Consider the following 23,862-nt stretch of genomic DNA (forward strand, 5'->3'; position numbering starts at 1 on the left):
TTTTTTTTTTAAAAGCCAGGTACTTATTCTATTGGTCACTTTTGCCAAACCACTAAGTTACACACCAACACTAATTGTCAAGTTGTGATGGGGGACAAACACGGGCACAAAGACATGCACACGCACACACACATGCACACACGCACACACACACGCACACACACACACACACATACACACTCTCACATGTATATGACAGGCTTCTTTCAGATTACATCAACCAAGGCTTTGGTTGGCCCAAGGCTAGAGTAAAAGACACTTGCCCTAGGTGCCATGCAGTGGGACTGAAGAAAGAACCACGTGGTTAGAGTTCTCATTCCTAAGGTATTTTTCGATGTTGTTGTTATTCAGGTCACTGCCTGGAATCGAACTTGCAATCTTTGGGTAGAGCAACATCACAAAGCTGTGACACGAGGAGATATTGATAAATCGGTTTAGCTGATCATGTATGGAAAAATGAAGACCACCTCCCCCTGTGGGATGAAGTTAAAATAATAGACAGAGAACACCACTGGAAAATACGAAAACTAAAAGAAGCAGCACATATGCTAGGACACAACAACCTCCTAATCAGACCAAGTGCAGATATGAATAGCATATAGGAACCAGTATTAAGGAAAGATAGAAAAAGATTAGATTTATAAGCCCTAAAATTCATTCACTCCATAATTGCCCATGGGCATGTGGCATAGTGGTTAAGAGCATGGCCTACTAACCCCATGATTGCGAGTTCGATTCCAGGCAGTGACCTGAATAATAATGATAAAAATAATAATAATAATGATAATGATAATGATAATAAGAATAACAACAACAACATTGAAAAATACCAATGGAATGAGAACCCAGGTTTGAAATTTTCCCAAGACACCTGATGTAGCCTGGAGGGTATATCAGCCGAAATGTTGTAGTAACAACAAACAAGATGAGGACAAATATCTGTCAAATGTAAATAATATAAATAATGTAAATACTGTAAAAACTTTGGTATTTATGTTGGCAGTTAAACCATTTCTTCCACAAATTCTGCAGTGTCAACCAGTTCATAATTGTTGGGAAGTTCCAAAGGACAACCAATTCTGAACACTAAATATTATTGCCTCAAAAACTATGGAAGGTGATTGAGGATAAAGTCATACTCTTTACATGTTCAAACATTTCACACAGGGTTAAATAAAATACAACTGATTAAATCCATTTTAGTGAAATCTCCATAACTGATATATTGAAAAAATTCTTACCTTATCTGTTTTTCTTCCATAGTCATTGAATTCATAGTCACGTTGATATTTAGTTGTCTTTTTAATGTTCTGAGTTCAAATTTCACTGGTATCATTTTTATCTTTCTTTCATCTGGGTTCAGGAATAGCTTGATGTATAGGTGAACTGTCAACAGCACTGGAGAGCAAAAAGATTAAAGCTGTAACTGAGAAAAAGTTAGCTGACATTATTGGAAAATTCGAAAAGAGTTACCTGTATCATGACAATTCATGCCAGTTATCAAAATTCTGGCATCATGGTTGCTGCTCAATACTCTGTGAACACTGTAAAAGCTGGAAGGTGTATCATTGACAGCTGCTATGGAGACTACGAAGCTGTGGCCAGCAGGAAGGGATATAGTAGACAGTTTGTGACTGCATGCAGGAATTCATTCAAAAACTGCATCACAAGGGAATCCAGCTTTTGGCTGGAGAGGTGGGTGTTGGAATAACCACCATGAAGCTGGCTCTGAAAGAGGATCTTCACTACTACTTGTATAACAAGTACAATAGACAGATTCTGATTGCCAAAGACAAGGAGAACTGCTTGATAAGAGCAATAAAGATCCTAAACAAGCTGAGGCATCCTGGTGAGCTGGAGAAGATCTGGTTTTTCTCAGATGAAAAGAACCTCTGCCAGATGAAAAGAACCTCTGCCAAGATGAAAAGAACCTCTGCCAAGATGAAAAGAACCTCTGCCAGATGAAAAGAACCTCTGCCAGATGAAAAGAACCTTTGCCAAGACCTCTGCCAAGATGAAAAGAACCTCTGCCAAGATGAAAAGAACCTCTGCCAGATGAAAAGAACCTCTGCCAAGATGAAAAGAACCTCTGCCAAGATGAAAAGAACCTCTGCCAGATGAAAAGAACCTCTGCCAAGACCAGTTACACAACATCCATAAAAAGATGTGTCTCCAGTGAGGGTGATGCCATGCTACTTCACATCTTTGAAAAGGAATCTAAGCTCAATTCAGACTGAAGTCAAACTCTGGTTGAAGAGGGAGGCTACCGGAAGGCCATGTGTGTGGTAGCAGGATTTATCTCCTTGCCATACACTCTGAAGATTCATGAGTAGTTGTCCAATAATTTCTACATCTTCACCAGCCCCAATTCCTGGCCTCTCAATTCCCCATGATTGTAATCCCATGGGTTACTATATGTGGGATGCAGTTGAGAAAGCTACCAGCCACTCTGCCTGCAACACCAAGTCTGAGCTGGTAGCCAAGATCAAGGAGGTGTTCAAAGATCTTCACAGGGACATAGTAAGGAATGCATACACCAGGTTCTGTAGCTGTGAGGCTGTGATAAAAGTTGAGGCTGGCTATTTTAAGTTAATTACTATCACCCAGCCATAATGTAGTTGATGTTTTTAGAGTTTTTAAAATACTTGTATTTTTGGATGAGATATCGTATCTTTTACCTTTGATGCAAACTGTCAAATTTAGCCCAAACACCTTGTACTTTCTGGTGTTCAGTTTTACATCACTGCATTCTGAGTTCAAATTTGTTTTAGACATAACTTTGATTTCCATCACTATGAAATTAATAAAAAGTGATAGATTTATTCAGAGGTGGATTTGACTTTTTACAGCCTTCATCCCTAAAAAAAAGTATGAATGACAGTAAATTCAAATAATTTTCATATATTTTCTTTTCCAGGTAATATCAGTTGTAATAGTGACAAAATGCTTTGTTCAGTATCATCACGAAAGTAAGATTGCTTCTGATTTCTATATTTTCATTATTTAAGATTCATAACCTACCAGTTTTTTTTTTATAATATCATTTATAAAGCAGAAGAAAATGAGAGTGAATTAGGTGAAAAGTTCAACTAATACCTCATATACGATGTTACTTCTCTCACCTGACCATCTTGCCAGCTGGGATGACTAGGTCAAGTACCAAGTACATATACTAGATCTTCCCACATGTACTTTAGTATACCAGTTATTTTTGATGAATGTTTTGCATTTCTAGGTTTCATCATATTTCTGCAGATGACTCGCTCCCAGGCACAACAGAATTTGTTGATATTCTGTGGTTCATTAACAAAACTGTTGCAAATCCTCTTCTAACTTACTACTCCCCTCAATTTTGAGTAATGAAAACTTAAGGGTATTCATGAACCTCCCTGCTAATCCATTGGATCGAGGATGATATGAAGGAGTCCTTACATGATTGATACCATTTTTCTTACAAAATGTGAATTCCAGAGAAGTGAATTGTGGGCTGTTATTTGATACTAAGACATCTGGTAACCCAAATCTTGGAAAACTTGATGTAGCTTTTGTATTGTGTAGGAAGTTCCAAAACCGAAACTTGGTTCCAAAACAACACACTTAAAGTTCACCTACCAAATTCACCACCTTCATTCCTTTCAGCAATAAGATTTGGTTTTGTCCTACATTTCTTACTTTTGCAAATTAATAAACTATTTGTTATTACCTCTCACTAAATACGCTCCTATGCAAGCTCCCTCAGCATCCTGCATATGGATGCCAATCACATCCATCATAGACACACGTGCGTGTATTATTTAAAGAAACAGAAACTGCAAATGCATCAGTAGAGACATGATGACTCAGTCTCCTTCAACTATACCAGGACATAATCCTTACACATATCACTAAAAGGGGAAAATGTCATCTCATGTAACACCTTTCTGTATTCATGTATGACACATCACTAAAAATCTCAGTCATTACAAATTATTAATCTATAATGTTAACAAAACTGTATCTCAAAGACTGGGATACTCATCTGAAGCAACAAAATACCTCCACTGTGAAAGGGTTTTGACTCATAACAAAGCTCAGATGTAACTTACAGCAGAATATTGTTCACTGATTTGGGACATTGTTGCTGCTACACTCTCAACATCTTAGGCTGCATCCAATGAAAAAGATCACCTGCTAATTAGTAAAAATTAACCACCACCACCACCATTACGCTATAATCACAGGTAATAGAGAGTGGTTTCCTCTCTTCCTTTATTTACTTCGACCACTGATACAGCTACTTATCCTCAGAAATCAAGCTGAGTACCATTCTTAACAAATCCTTATATATGCACCTGCCTCTTTTTCATTCATTGTATCTACTGTATTTAACACCTCTCAAACTATTCACTAAAATGCAGTTCTTCACAATTTCCTATCTGCATACAGTTTTAATACTAGCACCAATAGTACAACTTATACAAATACATTATTTACATCACCATTCTTGGAGGACCTGAAAATTCACAAGTGCTGTAAATTCAGAATTCCTTTCACTAAATACAAAAGAAAATGTGCATTGTTAAAGTTAATTTCTAATATATACATGTAAAAAATATTATAATAGATGCATCCCAATTTCTTGGAAATGTGATGGAGAAGCTGACTGCCCTGATTCAGAAGATGAAAAAAATTGTGGTAAGTGCATTCATATAAAATTTAAAGTGACATTTATTGTAGAAAAATATGATCAGAGAAAATTTATCATAATTACAGGCATCATGAAAGAAATTGATTTCAGTTATATAACAAGTGGATGCATCAACAAAAGCATTTAGTATTGTGGCAGAGAATAGCAGAAACATTTGGGAGCTAAACAAATGGTTTTAGAAATGTACTTTTACATTCTAGGGGTCACTTTTGAAGTTTATAAAAAATACGTTTTTCATATATTCAAGGGACATTTTTATTCTATCACTAAATAAATAAACCCAAATAAATTAAAATTATGTGCTACGGAAATGCTAATTACCATATTGGTCTAAATTTGTGTTCCTGAGATGGTATACATATGATTGTAGATCTTGGGTCAGCAACTCACATATTTTGGTTTTATTTCAATGATTTTTTATTCACTTTTGGTGATTTAGTTTCAAAATAATCAGTTTGTCTATGAGCTTCCAAAGAATCATCACTTAAAATCGTTACTTGTTACAGTATTAACAGGTTATATTGAGGTATTTTCATTAAATATAACTTTCCTTTGTTGATCTTATTTCTTCTTTTCTCATTTTCTTATAATTTGAAACTATTAGTCAAATTGTTGCTGGTCAAAATAAAAATGAAAGCTTATCCATTCCATTGGAGTCACAAGAACCAAATACCTCCTTTATTTGTATCATTTATGCCAAAAGTTTAAGGTGTAGAACCATGTCATTTTAGTTTCAGTTCCACTTTGTGGGACTAAGGATGCACATCTCTTGTACAAGGGGTGTTCATTAAAGATTTCCTCCGACCCACTTCTGTTTATAGCAGGAAATGGAACTTGTACAGAAATAATCATACATGTCTCTACATGTCACATTGTAATTTGCAGCTTTGCACTAGTATTCGCTGGTCTTTTACGGCTGCTGAAGTGGACTGAGGTGTTATAATGGAGGCAGTTGAATGCAGATCAGTGATCAGGTTCTTATAATTGAAAGATTGTACACCAAAAGAAATTTTTGATGAGATGAAAGAAGTATATGGTGATGATGCACCATCATACGATGTAGTCAAGCACTGGCATCACCAGTTCAAATGTAGTTGGACATCAGTGGAAACTGCTCCCATTCCTAGATGACCACATCCTGCCATTGATGACAACACCATCCATAAAGTGGAAGCTACCATTTTAGAGGATCGCTTTATAACTATTCAGCAACCAGCCCAAGAAGTGAAGATATGTGTAGGGTCCATGGAAAAATCATTCACAACCATTTGCACATGTAGAAGTTGTCTGCTCGATGGATTCCCTGAATGCTCATGTCTTTTCAGAAGCAGGAACAAGTCAATTGCTCCCAGGCTCTTTTGGCAATGTGCCAAGAAAATATGAAGGACTTTTTCAGCAGACTTACCACAGAGGATGAAACATGGGTCCATCACTATGATCCTGAGACTAAAGTCCAGTCAAAGCAATGGAAACATGATAACTCACCACCTCCAAAGAAGACTCGTGTCCAACCCTCAACAGGCAAGTTAACACTCACAGTCTTTTGGGACCAGTGCAGAGTAATAATGATGGATTTCCTGGCAAAGGGCACCACAATTAAAAGGGCATATTATGCTTTCCTGCAGCAGAAATTGCAGGATGCCATCAAAGCAAAGTGTGGCATGCTGACCAAAGGAATCCTCTCCTCCAAAACAACACCCCAGGTCACAATGTTCATGTTGTCCAGATGAAAACACACACCAGCAGCTATGAAATATGTAAAGAACTTAGCGTGTATCCTCGTGCACTTTTGGGGTGCACAAAGCAATCACTAGCCGTTGCTTTAATAATCCAGAATTCTACCAGTCAGAAACAACAAGACGCAGACGTAAAAGATATATATACTACTTTATTCTCTGATGTTGTAACAGTAACAATAAGTGGTTATCTGATGTCCTTGGTTCTGGGCGCGCAAGGCTGAAAGTTAATCGATTGTAATATTTACAATGTTCAGCCGCTAAAAACAGAACGGGTTAAAGATGGCGTCCGGAACAGGGAAGATGAATGTGGTCGGCAACAATTTGGTGAAAACCTTCGGCCGACTGCTATCAAATACGGACAGAGAGAATATACGTGTAGTACCTTCGATAGCCATGTCCCAAGTCGTTGGCTGCTGCTGCTAGCGGTCAAACGTTCTACGACCCCCTTGCCTTGGCTAACTACCACGTAGGCAAAAGGGTTGTGCTTCCGGTGGTTCGCGCATGCGCGAGAGGGCCCTTCCTTTCTGTGCCTTGGTGAAGGCACTAACACTCGCACGCGCGAAATAGAAAATGGACGGTGCGCGCGCGGATTCGCGGTCGTAGGATCGCGGATTCGATTCCCAGACCGGGCGTTGTGAGTGTTTATTGAGCGAAAACACCTAAAAGCTCCACGAGGCTCCGGCAGGGATGGTGGTGATCCCTGCTGTACTCTTTCACCACAACTTTCTCTCACTCTTACTTCCTGTTTCTGTTGTACCTGTATTTCAAAGGGCCGGCCTTGTCACTCTCTGTGTCACGCTGAATATCCCCGAGAACTACGTTAAGGGTGCATGTGTCTGTGGAGTGCTCAGCCACTTACACGTTAATTTCACGAGCAGGCTGTTCCGTTGATTCGGATCAACCGGAACCCTCGTCGTTGTAACCGACGGAGTGCTTCAAGAATATCCTGTGAGTGAATTTGGTAGATGGAAACTGTGTAGAACCCCTTGCATGTGTGTGTGTGCCTTTGTGTTTGTGTTTCTCCATCCCTAGCTGGCAGTTTAGCAAAAGAGACCAGACTTAGAATAAGTACAGAGGAAACAAACGAAAAAAAAAACTTCAAAATCTATTTCTAAATGAAATATACCAGAGCTTCAAAATACTTATCTGATTATTATCAAATAATAATTGTTTCTAACATAAGTATATAATCAGAATTTTTCTTTTCAAAGAGAGATGGGGTGATACACAGTTGATTGCCTTGACCCCAGTTCTTTATTTCATTAACCAAGAAAAATCGAAGTCGATCTTGGGGTGATTTGAACTTAGAAATTCATAACATTTTGTCCAATCTGCTAATGATTTTGCCTCTCTACTTGCAAGACTGACCCATCCATTCAACACAACATGTTACAAAAGGGATTACAAGAAATTTAGTGATATACACACTTAGATCAAAATGAGGGGTGAGGTAAAACGTCCTATTAATACATATTAAAAACATTATGACTATCAGATAAATTAAAAACACAAAATATACAAATGCATGTCATCATCTATATCATCATCATTGTGTCCTCTTTCCTCTTATATTCTGGGTCAGGAGAAATATTTTGAGACGGATTTTCTAAAACCAGATGCTCTTTATAGTTGCCACTCCTTAACTGTTTCCAAGCAAGGTCTTAGTCCTTCTTGGCAAACATGTTTTCATGGCAGATTGAAAATGATGGCCACTGCTTATATGATGATGACACTCATTTATCAATACATCTATAACATGATGCCAAGACAAGGAGCCACAAACACCACCCTCCACACACACACACACACACACATTCACACACACACACATTCACTCACACATACATATTCACTCACACACACACATATTTATACATATAATAGTTGTTTCAGTTTCCATTTTCAAAATCCATTCACAAGGCATTGGTTAACCCTGGGCCATAATAAAAGATACTAATTTAGGGTGCCACACAGTGGAACTGAATCCAAAACCACATGGTTAGTAAGTAAATTTTGCAACCGCTCAGCCATACCAACATATAAATGAATATAAGTATAAGAAGGGCAATCCTCCCACATGTGAGTGAAAAGCCAATGGAATTAATAGATAAACAGAAAAATCCCTTTTGGCCATTTATCTATGTCGTTTTATGTTCTGAGTTCTAATTTCACTGGGATCAAATTTATCTTCTCTTATCTGAGGTCTATAAAATCAGTACAGACAAAACACTGGGCTAGGTTAATTTATACCATTCCCTAAATGATGGGGTTCTCTGGTTATATTGAAAATCAATATTTTCCTTAATTAGTACATCAAAGTATCAGACTGAGTGGTTCACAACATTCGGTTTATAGCCCTGTATTCTGATTTCAAATCTGTTTCAAATTGACTTCGATTTTTCTCACTTTGAGATTGCCAAAATGTGACAGACATATTCTGAGATAGATTGAATCCACTTTTTTTTCCCCTCCTAAATGAGGCTAATTTTCAAAAAATTAATTTTACATGCATACAACTTCTTTTCCAGAGCTAGAAGTGAGTTGTGCTTCTAATTCAATGATGTGTCCAAGCAGAAAGATGTAAGATTGCTTCTCATTTCTATATTTTTAATTTTCATAATCATTTAAAGATCTTTTTTCATATCTTTTAAGACGTTGAAGAAAATGTGAGTGTATTAGGCAAATATTTATGATTGTTTAGTAAATATCAATTAAAATACTCTTTCTTTCATTTTACCCATTGCTGTTCATCTCTTGTTTCCATAGCATGATTCTGTTATATTTGATACATATGGCTTTAGGTTTGTTCCCATTAACTAACGTCAACTTTCTAGAATGAATTAAGTATACTGGAGTTATTTTGAATTATTTTTTCCCCTACACATATCTTTCTAGCTCCCTTTTTTACCTCTTTCTATCTCTTTATATAAATAGTATTCCATAAGTAATCAGTGATCACTCATTCTTGTCCTTAGAATTACTCATATCAATATTTTTCTTTTAACTGAAGGTCAAAGAGTTATGCTATGTTATATACAACAGTAATTCATCAATGGAATTCCCTCCGATAGTATTTATTTATAGATAGGAAGCCACATTACACAAAGATTACAGTTAGACCCCTAAGTTTGTTGGGGTGAGGGCTAGGCAACTATCTACTATGCCAGTGCATTAAAATGGCACTGTGTCTAAGATGTATAATTGGATTACAACATAAATATACACAACCTCTCAACACACTCACAAAACACACACAGGTTCATATGTAGATGATGTCCACAGTAATTACAATAATAGCTTCTGCTTTCCTGAAAATAAGCTGTGTATCCTTCCAACCCGTCTTACCTATGCACTCATCTCTTTTCCTCTCATAATCTCTACTGTATTTACTTTCCTACAAACCACCCAATAATCACTTTGATCAATCCTTCTCACTCTAAACGTTGTCCTTTAAAATTCCCTTTATCCCTATAATTTTCTTATTGATATTATTTTATAGTTCAACTAATACAGCTTTAACCTCACCATTTTGAGAGAAGCTGGAAAATCATGGGTTTTTCCTCTCAATATTTCACTGTTTAAAAAACAATTTTTTGTCTACTGTTTAAGTTTATTTCTAATACAAGGAAAATTTATTCAATAGTTGCATACCTCTTCAATGGAAGTGTGATGGAGATCGTGATTGTCCTGAGGGAGAAGATGAGAGTAAATGTGGTAAGTATATGTGACTAGACTCTCATATAATTCAAAGTAATATTTGTAGTAGAAACGTTTGATATCAGAAAAACTATCATAATTATAGAGATTAGGAGATTAGGAGAGAAATTATCTATGATAGTCTGAGAAGTTGAAGATTTGACATGTTGGTGATGTATCTGTTACTAGGACAGTTGATAGTTGAAATCTTAGAAAGTCAGACATTACCTTAGTTACATCTTTTTATTACTGAGAATCAACTTTGCTTTTGTAACTTTGAGGTGGGTAAAGTATGTATTTCCTGTACTTACGAAATACTAAATGAACGATTCTAAATAAAGTAAAGTTTATATATTATGGCAGTGCTAATTGTCATATTTGTCTAAAAGCATTTCCACTGCCTACAATGTCACATCAAAAATGACATTATGGCTGTGATAATAGAAACTGGAGCTCTTCAAATGGTATATACATGATTGTAGAACTTGGGTCTACACACTTATTAATAAGCAACACACTTATTTTCGTTTCAGTGATTTTGACTCCCTTTTGTAGATTCAGTTTCAAAATAGTTGTCTTTGAGCTTCCAAGGAATTACCACTTAAAATTGCTGCTTCTTACAGTATTAACAGATTATATTGAGATACTTTCATTAGATATAACATCCTCAATTGATTTCATTTCTTCTTTTCTCATCATCATCATCATTATCATCGTTTAACGTCCGTTTTCCATGCTAGCATGGGTTGGACGGTTCAACTGGGGTCTGGGAAGCCAGAAGGCTGCGCCAGGCCCAGTCTGATCTGAGAGTGTTTCTACAGCTGGATGCCCTTCCTAACACCAACATTTTCTTATTATTTGATGCTATTACTTGAGTTGTTATTGGTCAAAATGAAAATGAAAGTTTATTCCATTGAAGTCACATGAACCATTACCTTCTTTGATTGTCTCATTTATACCAAAATTTTAAATATATACTTCAGAACTAATTTCCACAAAAAAAAGTTACGGAAATTATAAACTTTAACAAGAGCAACAATGAGAGAAAGAGAGAGGAAGCAGAGCTGGAGGAGAACAACAACAACAAGAGGTGTTGCCAAAGCTCAAATGGCTTTAAAGGTCAGTTATTGACCAATGAAGCCATATTTGAAAACTGTTGAAGAAAAAGGAAGGAATTGGAAATGGCATAAATTGCTCACTGGAAGGCTTTTAACAGTATTCCCTTCACATGGATCCTGAAAACATGGACCATGAGTAAGGTAGCATCAGTAACAATAGAATATATAAAACCTGCCATGAGTAAATAGCAAACAGTTCTGCGACTAGAGATAAAAGAGGGAATTGTAAAACTAGATCCATCCCTATTAGAAGAGGAAATTTCCAAGGAGAGTCGTTCTCTCCACATTTTTCTGGCTTAACATTGTTAGCTTTAACTGACATGCTAAACAGAACTGAATGTGAATACAACTGCTGCGGTAAAACAATCAACCATTTCTTACTTATCGACGATCTCAAGTCTTATGCTGCAAATGATAAGCAACTGACAACACCATTACAGACAGAGATTTACCAAAGTAATGAATATGAGACTCAGCTTTAAAAAAATTTAACAAAACAGCCTTGAAGAGAGGAAAACTAATTAGGATCAATAATATCATATTTGATAACAAAACCGAAATTAGAGAACTACACCAAATCCAGATATACAAATACTTAAGAATCAATAAACTATACAAAGTACAAGCTCAAATGAAAGAACATTTATGGAAGGAGTATTTTTGAATTAAAGTAATGCTTAAAATTGAGCTAAATGCAAAAAGGTAACAGGCATCAATGTTCTAGCTGTCTCAGGTATATGTCATGGTTATAATATTCATAACTGGACACTAAATGAACTAGCAAGAAGAAGAAGAAGAAGAAGAAGAAGAAGAAGAAGAAGAAGAAGAAGAAGAAGAAGAAGAAGAAGAAGAAGAAGAAGAAGAAGAAGAAGAAGAAGAAGAAGAAGAAGAAGAAGAAGAAGAAGAAGAAGAATGTATAATAATTGAGATGATTTTAATTCAATGCAAGTGGCTTTACTTGAATTTGTAAATATAATTATAACAAGCTTGTCACAATCCTGTAACTATGTAAAATAAATTATTCTGTATTATTTGTATGCATGTGTACATGTGTGCATGCATGGATGATTGGTGTAACATTCGATGTATGGAAGCAGTACTCTAATGATGTGCGGTCATTGTATGCCTGAAGGATTTAGTCAAATGACTGAAGCAAGTAAATGATACAAGTTAAAAGATTTGTTTGACTATTTCAGATATAGTTACAACTACAAAAGCTACCGTTACAACTACAAAAGCTACAGTTACAACTACACAAGCTCCAGTTACAACAACTCTTTCCCTGGACTGTCCAGATAATGAAATGTATTGTGCAGCCACAAACCCTGACTTTAAAAACCAGTCTCTCAGATACCCTTATTTTTAGTTGTAAAAAATTATTACCTTTGTACGGTATTTTTCCCATGCTGGCCACTTGATAATATCGATATTCAAATATTGATATTATCCTTATTTATGACTTTATATATATATATAAATCATCATCATCATCATGTCTGAATACACAAGCTATCAATCATTAGCAATAGAATGAAAATGTGAAACAATTCAAGCATACTTTATTAGTCATAATTACATATCATTAAAGCTTGACCAGAACTGGGAGAAAAGTTTTCTATCATTTGTAAGTTACCTTCCCAAATAATACATAATAATTGATTTTACAGTTACAGAATTGTGACAACCTTGTTATAATCATATTTATAAATTCAAATATAGCAACTTGCATTGAATTAAAATCATTTCAATTATTATACATACCACAATCTTTCTCATCTTCACCATCAGAACAGTCATTTTCTCCATCACATTTCCAACTCAGTGAAATGCAGCTGTTATAATGAAATTTTGTTCATATAGAAATCAACTCAAGCAATACTTATGTGTGTATTTTAATTTATGGCTTTTGAGAAGAAAATATTTTTTGTCTAGGTGATGAAAGAAAATATTTATTCTAGTATGTGATCAAGAGCAAAATTCATTGCATGAGAAGCCAGACACACTTTCACATATAGGTAAGAGAAAGATGTGTTCACCTTTCATAAAATTATAACCAGATTTGCTTTTCCTTCCCCTAGTTTATAACGTACTTTAGAAACATATTCATTGCTTATGAATATTAAGATGGTTAATAGGATGAGAAAGAAAAATGAGTTATCTTACGTGTTTGTGTATGTACAATACATTTCATTAACTTGACAGTCCAGGGAAAGAGATGTTGTAACTGGAGCTTGTGTAGTTGTAACTAGAGCTCGTGTAGTTGTAACTATATCTGAAATAGTAAAACAAATCTTTTAACTTTTTATCATTCACTTGCTTCAGTCATTTGATTAAATCCTTCAAGCAGTGACCCAGTCATGGTGGCATGATATTTGAAGGGCTTAGTCAAATAAATTGGCTCCGGTTCTTATTTTTAAGATCTCATACTATTTCTATCAGTTGATTGTGCTGTGCCACTAAATTCCAGGGACATTAACAAACCAACACTGGTTATCAAATGTCAGTGGAGAGGGAATCACAAACACAAATTCACATAAACACACATATTATAACGCAATGAGCTTCTACCCACCAAGCAAATCCACTCACAAGGCACTAGTTGGGTTAGGGCTATTGTGGAAGACACTTGCTCAATGTGTCCTGTAATGGGACTGAACCTAAACCATGTGATAGACATGAAATTGAAAAATGAAAAGAAAAATATTTGTAAACATCACAATATCATTGGCTTTTGAGAATTGATTGGTTACTTAAAAACTGATACTTATTTTTGCTTGTACTGTGTCAGGTTTCTTTCTTACTGTAAATTATTTCATTAATCAGGAATCAGTAATCAGCAACATGAAAGTGAGAGTTGCAATTGATCATCATTTTCATTTTAAAGTCCATTTTTTTCTCTTTTGCATGGATCAGACAAGATTCTTAGAGAGAGATTTTTCCATAGCTTAATGCCCTTCCTGTTGTTAACCCTCACCTTTTTCCAAGCAAGTTTTTAAACTCCTAGTTTGTTAAACAATGAACAGCCCAGATATGATTTTGTGACTGACTGCAAGCATGAGACATCACCTGTGATGTTTGCAGTTGGTGAGGATGATGAGAGAAAGAAACTCACTGAGACAAACACATACATGCAAGGACACACACACACACACACACACACACACACACAAGTATATGCATACATACAATGACTGCACATCATTAGAGTACTGCTTCCATACATCGAATGTTACACCAATAATCTATGCATGCACACATGTACTCATGCATACATACATACAAATTTAGACACATCCATTTATATACATAAATGTGTAATGGTGTCAGTGTTTGTGTGTGTGTTTGTGTCTGTTTGGGATTACAGTTACTCCTCCCACACCGTCCAACTAATTTTAATGATATTTGGTATATAGGTAGATCACAAGTCCTCAAGTTCAAATAAAGCCGGAATTTTTCGAAAATTCCATAATGATCAGTTGGCATCGATTTTTGTGAGCTCTATCGAAAATTCCCATAATGATGCTATTTATTCTGCAGCTTTTGCACTTTTTCACATGTAAGATTTCAACAAAGTCGAGAGAATAGTCTCTTAGAAAATGCTTATTCAATACAAGTGGGCTTAACAATACAGGTGACTTAACCTCAACGTGAAAACATGAGCAATGCTGGGTCCAATATCTAGTACATACATACATATACACATGCTTGCATACATACATACATACATACATACATGGTGGCTGCCCCCTCGTTATCGAGTATGGCCATTGCACGAAGCTTAATCAATGTTGTTATCATGCAATGCCTGTGCAAGAAGATATTTTCTAAAGTGAGGAAAGGCTGTGCACTGAGTCAATCCCACTCACTTAATAACAGTAGCCTTAATCCGAAAAGAAGAACAAGTCAACATCATCGGTAACCACTGAGCCGCAGATTTTATGTCAGAGTTATCCCAGTTACCTGAGTTACCTTCTCCTGGAAGGATGCCCTAACAAAGGCTAGGAGTCCTTCACTCCCAATGGTTTAACCGCGTGATCAGGTATTCAGTCCCATTATTTCTATGTCCCCGCGCATGATACATCCTTAAGACATTTATTGGATGGCCGTTGACTCTCAAGAGTTCCTCCACTCTTTGACGGGTTTTGTTTTTCATCCCACAGGGTGTCCAATAAACACCCTCCTCACCAAGCAAGCTTGGTGGGGTGGCCGGTTTAGTCGCTGACAACCCTGCAACAGGTTGTACTGGGTTACATATTACCTGTAGCACTCGAAAGTGACCTGACATAGATACATACATACATACATACATACATACATACATACATACATACATACATACATGGCAGCTGCAACCAAGTTTTGAGTAATGATATTGTTTGAGCTTGATTGTTCTCTTAAACATGAGCAGCACAAAGGTGGAGTTTCAGTCCTGCCTGAGACTTACACTCATTTGTACAGAGTTGGCAATGATGCGTGCCTATAACAGTAGGTGTTACAATATTGTTTTGATGAACCTTCATGTAATGTTTTAGTCTGTGTCCTGACACATATCCCTTTACACACTCTCTGCAAAAAGAGATGCTGTATATTGTGTATTTAACAAATTCTCTGTGCATATGGCTTCTTTGATGATTTGTAAATCTGTTTTACTGAGGTAAACACACCCTTATTTGTTACATGTTAATCTGGGTTTTCTGCGAAAATTCTCATTGAAAGTCACATGAAGATTCTCAGTAACATCTCCCTTGAGTTTTTCCTACATTATATGATTTTATTTTAATTCTCTCCTGCACTACCATGATCCACAATATATATATATATATATATAACTAAAAATGAGGGTGTTTGACTATTTCAGATATAGTTACAACTACAAAAGCTACCGTTACAACTACAAAAGCTACAGTTGCAACTACACAAGCTCCAGTTACAACAACTCTTTCCCTGGACTGTCCAGATAATGAAATGTATTGTGCAGCCACAAACACGTAAGATAACTCATTTTTTTCTTTCTCATCCTATTAACCATCTTAATATTCATAAGCAATGAATATGTTTCTAAAGTACGTTATAAACTAGGGGAAGAAAAAGCAAATCTGGTTATAATTTTTTGAAAGGTGAACACATCTTTCTCTTACCTATATGTGAAAGTGTGTCTGGCTTCTCATGCAATGAATTTTTCTCTTGATCACATACTAGAATAAATATTTTCTTTCATCACCTAGACAAAAAATATTTTCTTCTCAAAAGCCATAAATTAAAATACACACATAAGTATTGCTTGAGTTGATTTCTATATGAACAAAATTTCATTATAACAGCTGCATTTTACTGAGTTGGAAATGTGATGGAGAAAATGACTGTCCAAATGGGGAAGATGAGAAAGATTGTGGTATGTATAATAATTAAAATGATTTTAATTCAATGCAAGTTGCTATATTTGAATTTATAAATATGATTATAACAAGGTTGTCACAATTCTGTAACTGTAAAATCAATTATTATGTATTATTTGGGAAGGTAACTTACAAATGATAGAAAACTTTTCTCCCAGTTCTGGTCAAGCTTCAATGATATGTAATTATGACTGATAAAGTATGCTTGAATTGTTTCACATTTTCATTCTATTGCTAATGATTGACAGCTTGTTTATTCAGACGTTTCTAAAGCATAAATATTTCATATTTTTCTTTTCTCCTTAAACACTTTATTTCAATGTCTTTCCTATATGTGATGTTTGCATAATACATAAAACCTTCTCTTCCTATCCTTCATTTCAAGCACATGGATTTCAGTAACAAAAATTTCCAGTTAGACTGGAAATCTCTTTTCCATAAGTGATATGCTTTAAATTGTTTTCCCATTTCATCTCAATAGTTTGCTGTAGATTGCTTAATAGTCTAAATGCGTGTCTGGGTGTGTGCATGTGAATCCATATCTATATATCTATTGTTCTGTCTTTTCCTGTTTTTTCTTTTTTATTTTTTTACTGTTTTGTTCTCACAGTTCTGTTCTTGTTACCACTTTCACCCTCCGCAAAAAATCCCAAATTTTATTTAAGTACTTGTAATAATGGGCAATCATTATCAAAAATGAGAAATTTACTTAAACAACAGGAATTTAATTCGGTGAAAGAAAAAGCAAGAAGACTCTCAGGCTGCAAGTACACAAAACATAAACGCCACTTCATAGAAAGTTAAATATGGCCAATTTTATTTAAAATTACAAAAATAATCCTTGTAATTTTTCCTTTTTATGTCTACTGCAAGAAGCTGGCTTTGCACCCACATGGTTTCAGGTTCCATCTCACTACAGGGCATCTTGGGAAAGTGTCTTCCACTATAGCCCCAGCCCATCCATTGCCTTTGTGAGTGGATTTCATTAATGGTTGGAAGCTAATTGTGTATAATATATATACGTGTGTTTATGTGTCTTTATGTTTGTCCCTCCATCAACATTTGACAATCGGTGTTGGTATATCAAAGTCCCTGTAACTTAGTAGTACAACACAAGTAACTGATAGAATAAGTGAGGCTTTAAAAAAAGAACTGAGGCCAATTTATTTCACTAAACTCATCAAGCAGTGTCCCTACTTGACTGGGACACTACTTGACAGGTTTAGTCAAATGACTGAAACAAGTAAATGATAAAAGTTAAAAGATTTGTTTGACTATTTCAGTTATAGTTACCACTACACAAGCACCAGTAACAATTTTCCCTCTGGGCTGTTCAGCTAATGAAATGTACTGTTCAGCATCAAAGACGTAAGATAACTCATTTTTCTTTCTCATCCTATTAACTATTTTAATATTCATAAGCATTGAATACGTTTCAATAGAATGTTATAAAGTAGTAGAACGAAAAGCAAATCTTGCTATAACTTTATGAAAGTTGAACACAACTTTCTGTTACATATTACTAGCGGCATTGCCCAGCGTTGCTCGGGTTTGTTTTGACCCTTTAGAATTGAAATTTTTGAAAACTAAACATTTGGCATTATGTAGCTTGTTATTCTCTTTAAGTGAACATCTTTCTAGTTGAAATACACCAACAAATGGCAACACAGCAGTCAAAAAATCGTAAAAAATAGGGATTTTCATAGAGAAAAAGCACCTTTTTGATCTAAATGATTTTTGGTCTTAACTTGGTCCAATTTGAATTTTATCTTCTATGGAATGAAGAGCAAACCTTCTTCTATCAGACTCTCAATTTTAGTTAACTTGCGCCGCAGGATCTCAGAGGAGATAATGTTAGTTGAAGGCTACCAAACCTGCCACACACAGACAACTTCAGCTTTATATATATATAGATTAGATGTGACTATAACAGTATCTCTGGTTTCTCATGCAAGGAATTTTTCTCTTTATCACATACTAGAATGAATATTTTCTTTCATCAACTAGACAAAAAATATTTTCTTCTCAAAAACAATAAATCAAAATACACACACATGTATTGCTTCAGTTGATTTCTAAATAAACAAAATTTCCTCATAGCAACTGCATTCCACTGGCTTGGAAATGTGACGGACAAAATGACTGCCCTGATGGAGAAGATGAGGAAGATTGTGGTATGTATAATAATTAAAATGATTTTTTATTCAATGCAATTGGCTATATTTGAATTTGTAAATATAATTATAACAAGCTTGTCACAATCCAGTAACTGAGTAAAATAAATTATTTTGCATTATTTGTATACATGTGTACATGTGTGCATGCATGGATGATTGGTGTAACATTCGATGTATGGAAGCAGTACTCTAATGATGTGTGGTCGTTGTATGTATATATGTATGTATGTATGTAGACATATACATGGGTGTGTGCATGTGTGTGTGCATGTGCTATATTTGAATTTATAAATATGATTATAACAAGGTTGTCACAATTCTGTAACTGTAAAATCAATTATTATGTATTATTTGGGAAGGTAACTTACAAATGATAGAAAACTTTTCTCCCAGTTCTGATCAAGCTTTAATGATATGTAATTATGACTAATAAAGTATGCTTGAATTGTTTCACATTTTCATTCAATTGCTAATGATTGATAGCTTGTGTATTCAGACATGATGATGATGATGATTTATATATATATATAAAGTCATAAATAAGGATAATATCAATATTTGAATATCGATATTATCAAGTGGCCAGCATGGGAAAAATACCGTACAAAGGTAATAATTTTTTACAACTAAAAATAAGGGTATCTGAGAGACTGGTTTTTAAAGTCAGGGTTTTGACTGCTATTTCGGCATGGTGGTGTCTCTCAGACACCCTCATTTTTAGTTATATATATATATATATATATATATATTGTGGATCATGGTAGTGCAGGAGAGAATTAAAATAAAATCATATAATGTAGGAAAAACTCAAGGGAGATGTTACTGAGAATCTTCATGTGACTTTCAATGAGAATTTTCGCAGAAAACCCAGATTAACATGTAACAAATAAGGGTGTGTTTACCTCAGTAAAACAGATTTACAAATCATCAAAGAAGCCATATGCACAGAGAATTTGTTAAATACACAATATACAGCATCTCTTTTTGCAGAGAGTGTGTAAAGGGATATGTGTCAGGACACAGACTAAAACATTACATGAAGGTTCATCAAAACAATATTGTAACACCTACTGTTATAGGCACGCATCATTGCCAACTCTGTACAAATGAGTGTAAGTCTCAGGCAGGACTGAAACTCCACCTTTGTGCTGCTCATGTTTAAGAGAACAATCAAGCTCAAACAATATCATTACTCAAAACTTGGTTGCAGCTGCCATGTATGTATGCATGTATGTATGTATGTATCTATGTCAGGTCACTTTCGAGTGCTACAGGTAATATGTAACCCAGTACAACCTGTTGCAGGGTTGTCAGTGACTAAACCGGCCACCCCACCAAGCTTGCTTGGTGAGGAGGGTGTTTATTGGACACCCTGTGGGATGAAAAACAAAACCCGTCAAAGAGTGGAGGAACTCTTGAGAGTCAACTGCCATCCAATAAATGTCTTAAGGATGTATCATGCGCGGGGACATAGAAATAATGGGACTGAATACCTGATCACGCGGTTAAACCATTGGGAGTGAAGGACTCCTAGCCTTTGTTAGGGCATCCTTCCAGGAGAAGGTAACTCAGGTAACTAGGATAACTCCGACATAAAATCTGCGGCTCAGTGGTTACCGATGATGTTGACTTGTTCTTCTTTTCGGATTAAGGCTACTGTTATTAAGTGAGTGGGATTGACTCAGTGCACAGCCTTTCCTCACTTTAGAAAATATCTTCTTGCACAGGCATTGCATGATAACAACATTGATTAAGCTTCGTGCAATGGCCATACTCGATAACGAGGGGGCAGCCACCATGTATGTATGTATGTATGTATGTATGCAAGCATGCGTATATGTATGTATGTACTAGATATTGGACCCAGCATTGCTCATGTTTTCACGTTGAGGTTAAGTCACCTGTATTGTTAAGCCCACTTGTATTGAATAAGCATTTTCTAAGAGACTATTCTCTCGACTTTGTTGAAATCTTACATGTGAAAAAGTGCAAAAGCTGCAGAATAAATAGCATCATTATGGGAATTTTCGATAGAGCTCACAAAAATCGATGCCAACTGATCATTATGGAATTTTCGAAAAATTCCGGCTTTATTTGAACTTGAGGACTTGTGATCTACCTATATACCAAATATCATTAAAATTAGTTGGACGGTGTGGGAGGAGTAACTGTAATCCCAAACAGACACAAACACACACACAAACACTGACACCATTATACATTTATGTATATAAATGGATGTGTCTAAATTTGTATGTATGTATGCATGAGTACATGTGTGCATGCATAGATTATTGGTGTAACATTCGATGTATGGAAGCAGTACTCTAATGATGTGCAGTCATTGTATGTATGTATGCATATACTTGTGTGTGTGTGTGTGTGTGTGTGTGTGTCCTTGCATGTATGTGTTTGTCTCAGTGAGTTTCTTTCTCTCATCATCCTCACCAACTGCAAACATCACAGGTGATGTCTCATGCTTGCAGTCAGTCACAAAATCATATCTGGGCTGTTCATTGTTTAACAAACTAGGAGTTTAAAAACTTGCTTGGAAAAAGGTGAGGGTTAACAACAGGAAAGGCATCAGGCTATGGAAAAATCTCTCTCAAAGAATCCTGTCTGATCCATGCAAAAAAGAAAAAAATGGACTTTAAAATGAAAATGATGATCAATTGCAACTCTCACTTTCATGTTGCTGATTACTGATTCCTGATTAATGAAATAATTTACAGTAAGAAAGAAACCTGACACAGTACAAGCAAAAATAAGTATCAGTTTTTAAGTAACCAATCAATTCTCAAAAGCCAATGATATTGTGATGTTTACAAATATTTTTCTTTTCATTTTTCAATTTCATGTCTATCACATGGTTTAGGTTCAGTCCCATTACAGGACACATTGAGCAAGTGTCTTCCACAATAGCCCTAACCCAACTAGTGCCTTGTGAGTGGATTTGCTTGGTGGGTAGAAGCTCATTGCGTTATAATATGTGTGTTTATGTGAATTTGTGTTTGTGATTCCCTCTCCACTGACATTTGATAACCAGTGTTTGTTTGTTAATGTCCCTGGAATTTAGTGGCACAGCACAATCAACTGATAGAAATAGTATGAGATCTTAAAAATAAGAACCGGAGCCAATTTATTTGACTAAGCCCTTCAAATATCATGCCACCATGACTGGGTCACTGCTTGAAGGATTTAATCAAATGACTGAAGCAAGTAAATGATAAAAGTTAAAAGATTTGTTTTACTATTTCAGATATAGTTACAACTACACGAGCTCCAGTTACAACTACACAAGCTCCAGTTACAACAACTCTTTCCCTGGACTGTTCAGATAATGAAATGTATTGTACATCCACAAACACGTACGATAACTCTTTTTTTCTTTCTCATCCTATTAACCATCTTAATATTCATAAGCAATGAATATGTTTCTAAAGTACGTTATAAACTAGGGGAAGAAAAAGCAAATCTGGTTATAATTTTATGAAAGGTGAACACATCTTTCTCTTACCTATATGTGAAAGTGTGTCTGGCTTCTCATGCAATGAATTTTGCTCTTGATCACATACTAGAATAAATATTTTCTTTCATCACCTAGACAAAAAATATTTTCTTCTCAAAAGCCATAAATTAAAATACACACATAAGTATTGCTTGAGTTGATTTCTATATGAACAAAATTTCATTATAACAGCTGCATTTTACTGAGTTGGAAATGTGATGGAGAAAATGACTGTCCAAATGGGGAAGATGAGAAAGATTGTGGTATGTATAATAATTGAAATGATTTTAATTCATTATAAGTGGCTATATTTGAATTTATAAATATGATTATAACAAGGTTGTCACAATTCTGTAACTGTAAAATCAATTATTATGTATTATTTGGGAAGGTAACTTACAAATGATAGAAAACTTTTCTCCCAGTTCTGGTCAAGCTTCAATGATATGTAATTATGACTGATAAAGTATGCTTGAATTGTTTCACATTTTCATTCTATTGCTAATGATTGACAGCTTGTTTATTCAGACGTTTCTAAAGCATAAATATTTCATATTTTTCTTTTCTCCTTAAACACTTTATTTCAATGTCTTTCCTATATGTGATGTTTGCATAATACATAAAACCTTCTCTTCCTATCCTTCATTTCAAGCACATGGATTTCAGTAACAAAAATTTCCAGTTAGACTGGAAATCTCTTTTCCATAAGTGATATGCTTTAAATTGTTTTCCCATTTCATCTCAATAGTTTGCTGTAGATTGCTTAATAGTCTAAATGCGTGTCTGGGTGTGTGCATGTGAATCCATATCTATATATCTATTGTTCTGTCTTTTCCTGTTTTTTCTTTTTTATTTTTTTACTGTTTTGTTCTCACAGTTCTGTTCTTGTTACCACTTTCACCCTCCGCAAAAAATCCCAAATTTTATTTAAGTACTTGTAATAATGGGCAATCATTATCAAAAATGAGAAATTTACTTAAACAACAGGAATTTAATTCGGTGAAAGAAAAAGCAAGAAGACTCTCAGGCTGCAGAGACACAAAACATAAACGCCACTTCATAGAAAGTTAAATATGGCCAATTTTATTTAAAATTACAAAAATAATCCTTGTAATTTTTCCTTTTTATGTCTACTGCAAGAAGCTGGCTTTGCACCCACATGGTTTCAGGTTCCATCTCACTACAGGGCATCTTGGGAAAGTGTCTTCCACTATAGCCCCAGCCCATCCATTGCCTTTGTGAGTGGATTTCATTAATGGTTGGAAGCTAATTGTGTATAATATATATATGTGTGTTTATGTGTCTTTATGTTTGTCCCTCCATCAACATTTGACAATCGGTGTTGGTATATCAAAGTCCCTGTAACTTAGTAGTACAACACAAGTAACTGATAGAATAAGTGAGGCTTTAAAAAAAAGAACTGAGGCCAATTTATTTCACTAAACTCATCAAGCAGTGTCCCTACTTGACTGGGACACTACTTGACAGGTTTAGTCAAATGACTGAAACAAGTAAATGATAAAAGTTAAAAGATTTGTTTG

General features: G+C 35.3%; 1 protein-coding gene across 1 annotated transcript in view; it reads left to right on the top strand.

Annotated features, from left to right (window-relative positions):
• The window catches only part of LOC115211767, a 163,255-nt gene that overhangs the window by 34,316 nt on the left and 105,077 nt on the right, over positions 1-23,862 (top strand). The window contains exons 12-21 of the mRNA XM_036503266.1: positions 2,918-2,969; positions 4,604-4,674; positions 8,955-9,006; positions 10,070-10,140; positions 16,099-16,228; positions 16,562-16,632; positions 17,920-18,004; positions 18,737-18,810; positions 22,073-22,181; positions 22,514-22,584. Coding sequence (XP_036359159.1) covers positions 2,918-2,969; positions 4,604-4,674; positions 8,955-9,006; positions 10,070-10,140; positions 16,099-16,228; positions 16,562-16,632; positions 17,920-18,004; positions 18,737-18,810; positions 22,073-22,181; positions 22,514-22,584 — 786 coding nt within the window. The remainder of the gene's footprint in view (positions 1-2,917; positions 2,970-4,603; positions 4,675-8,954; positions 9,007-10,069; positions 10,141-16,098; positions 16,229-16,561; positions 16,633-17,919; positions 18,005-18,736; positions 18,811-22,072; positions 22,182-22,513; positions 22,585-23,862) is intronic.

The sequence above is a fragment of the Octopus sinensis genome, linkage group LG5 (genome assembly GCF_006345805.1).
Source record: "Octopus sinensis linkage group LG5, ASM634580v1, whole genome shotgun sequence".
Taxonomy (NCBI): Eukaryota; Metazoa; Mollusca; class Cephalopoda; order Octopoda; family Octopodidae; genus Octopus; species Octopus sinensis.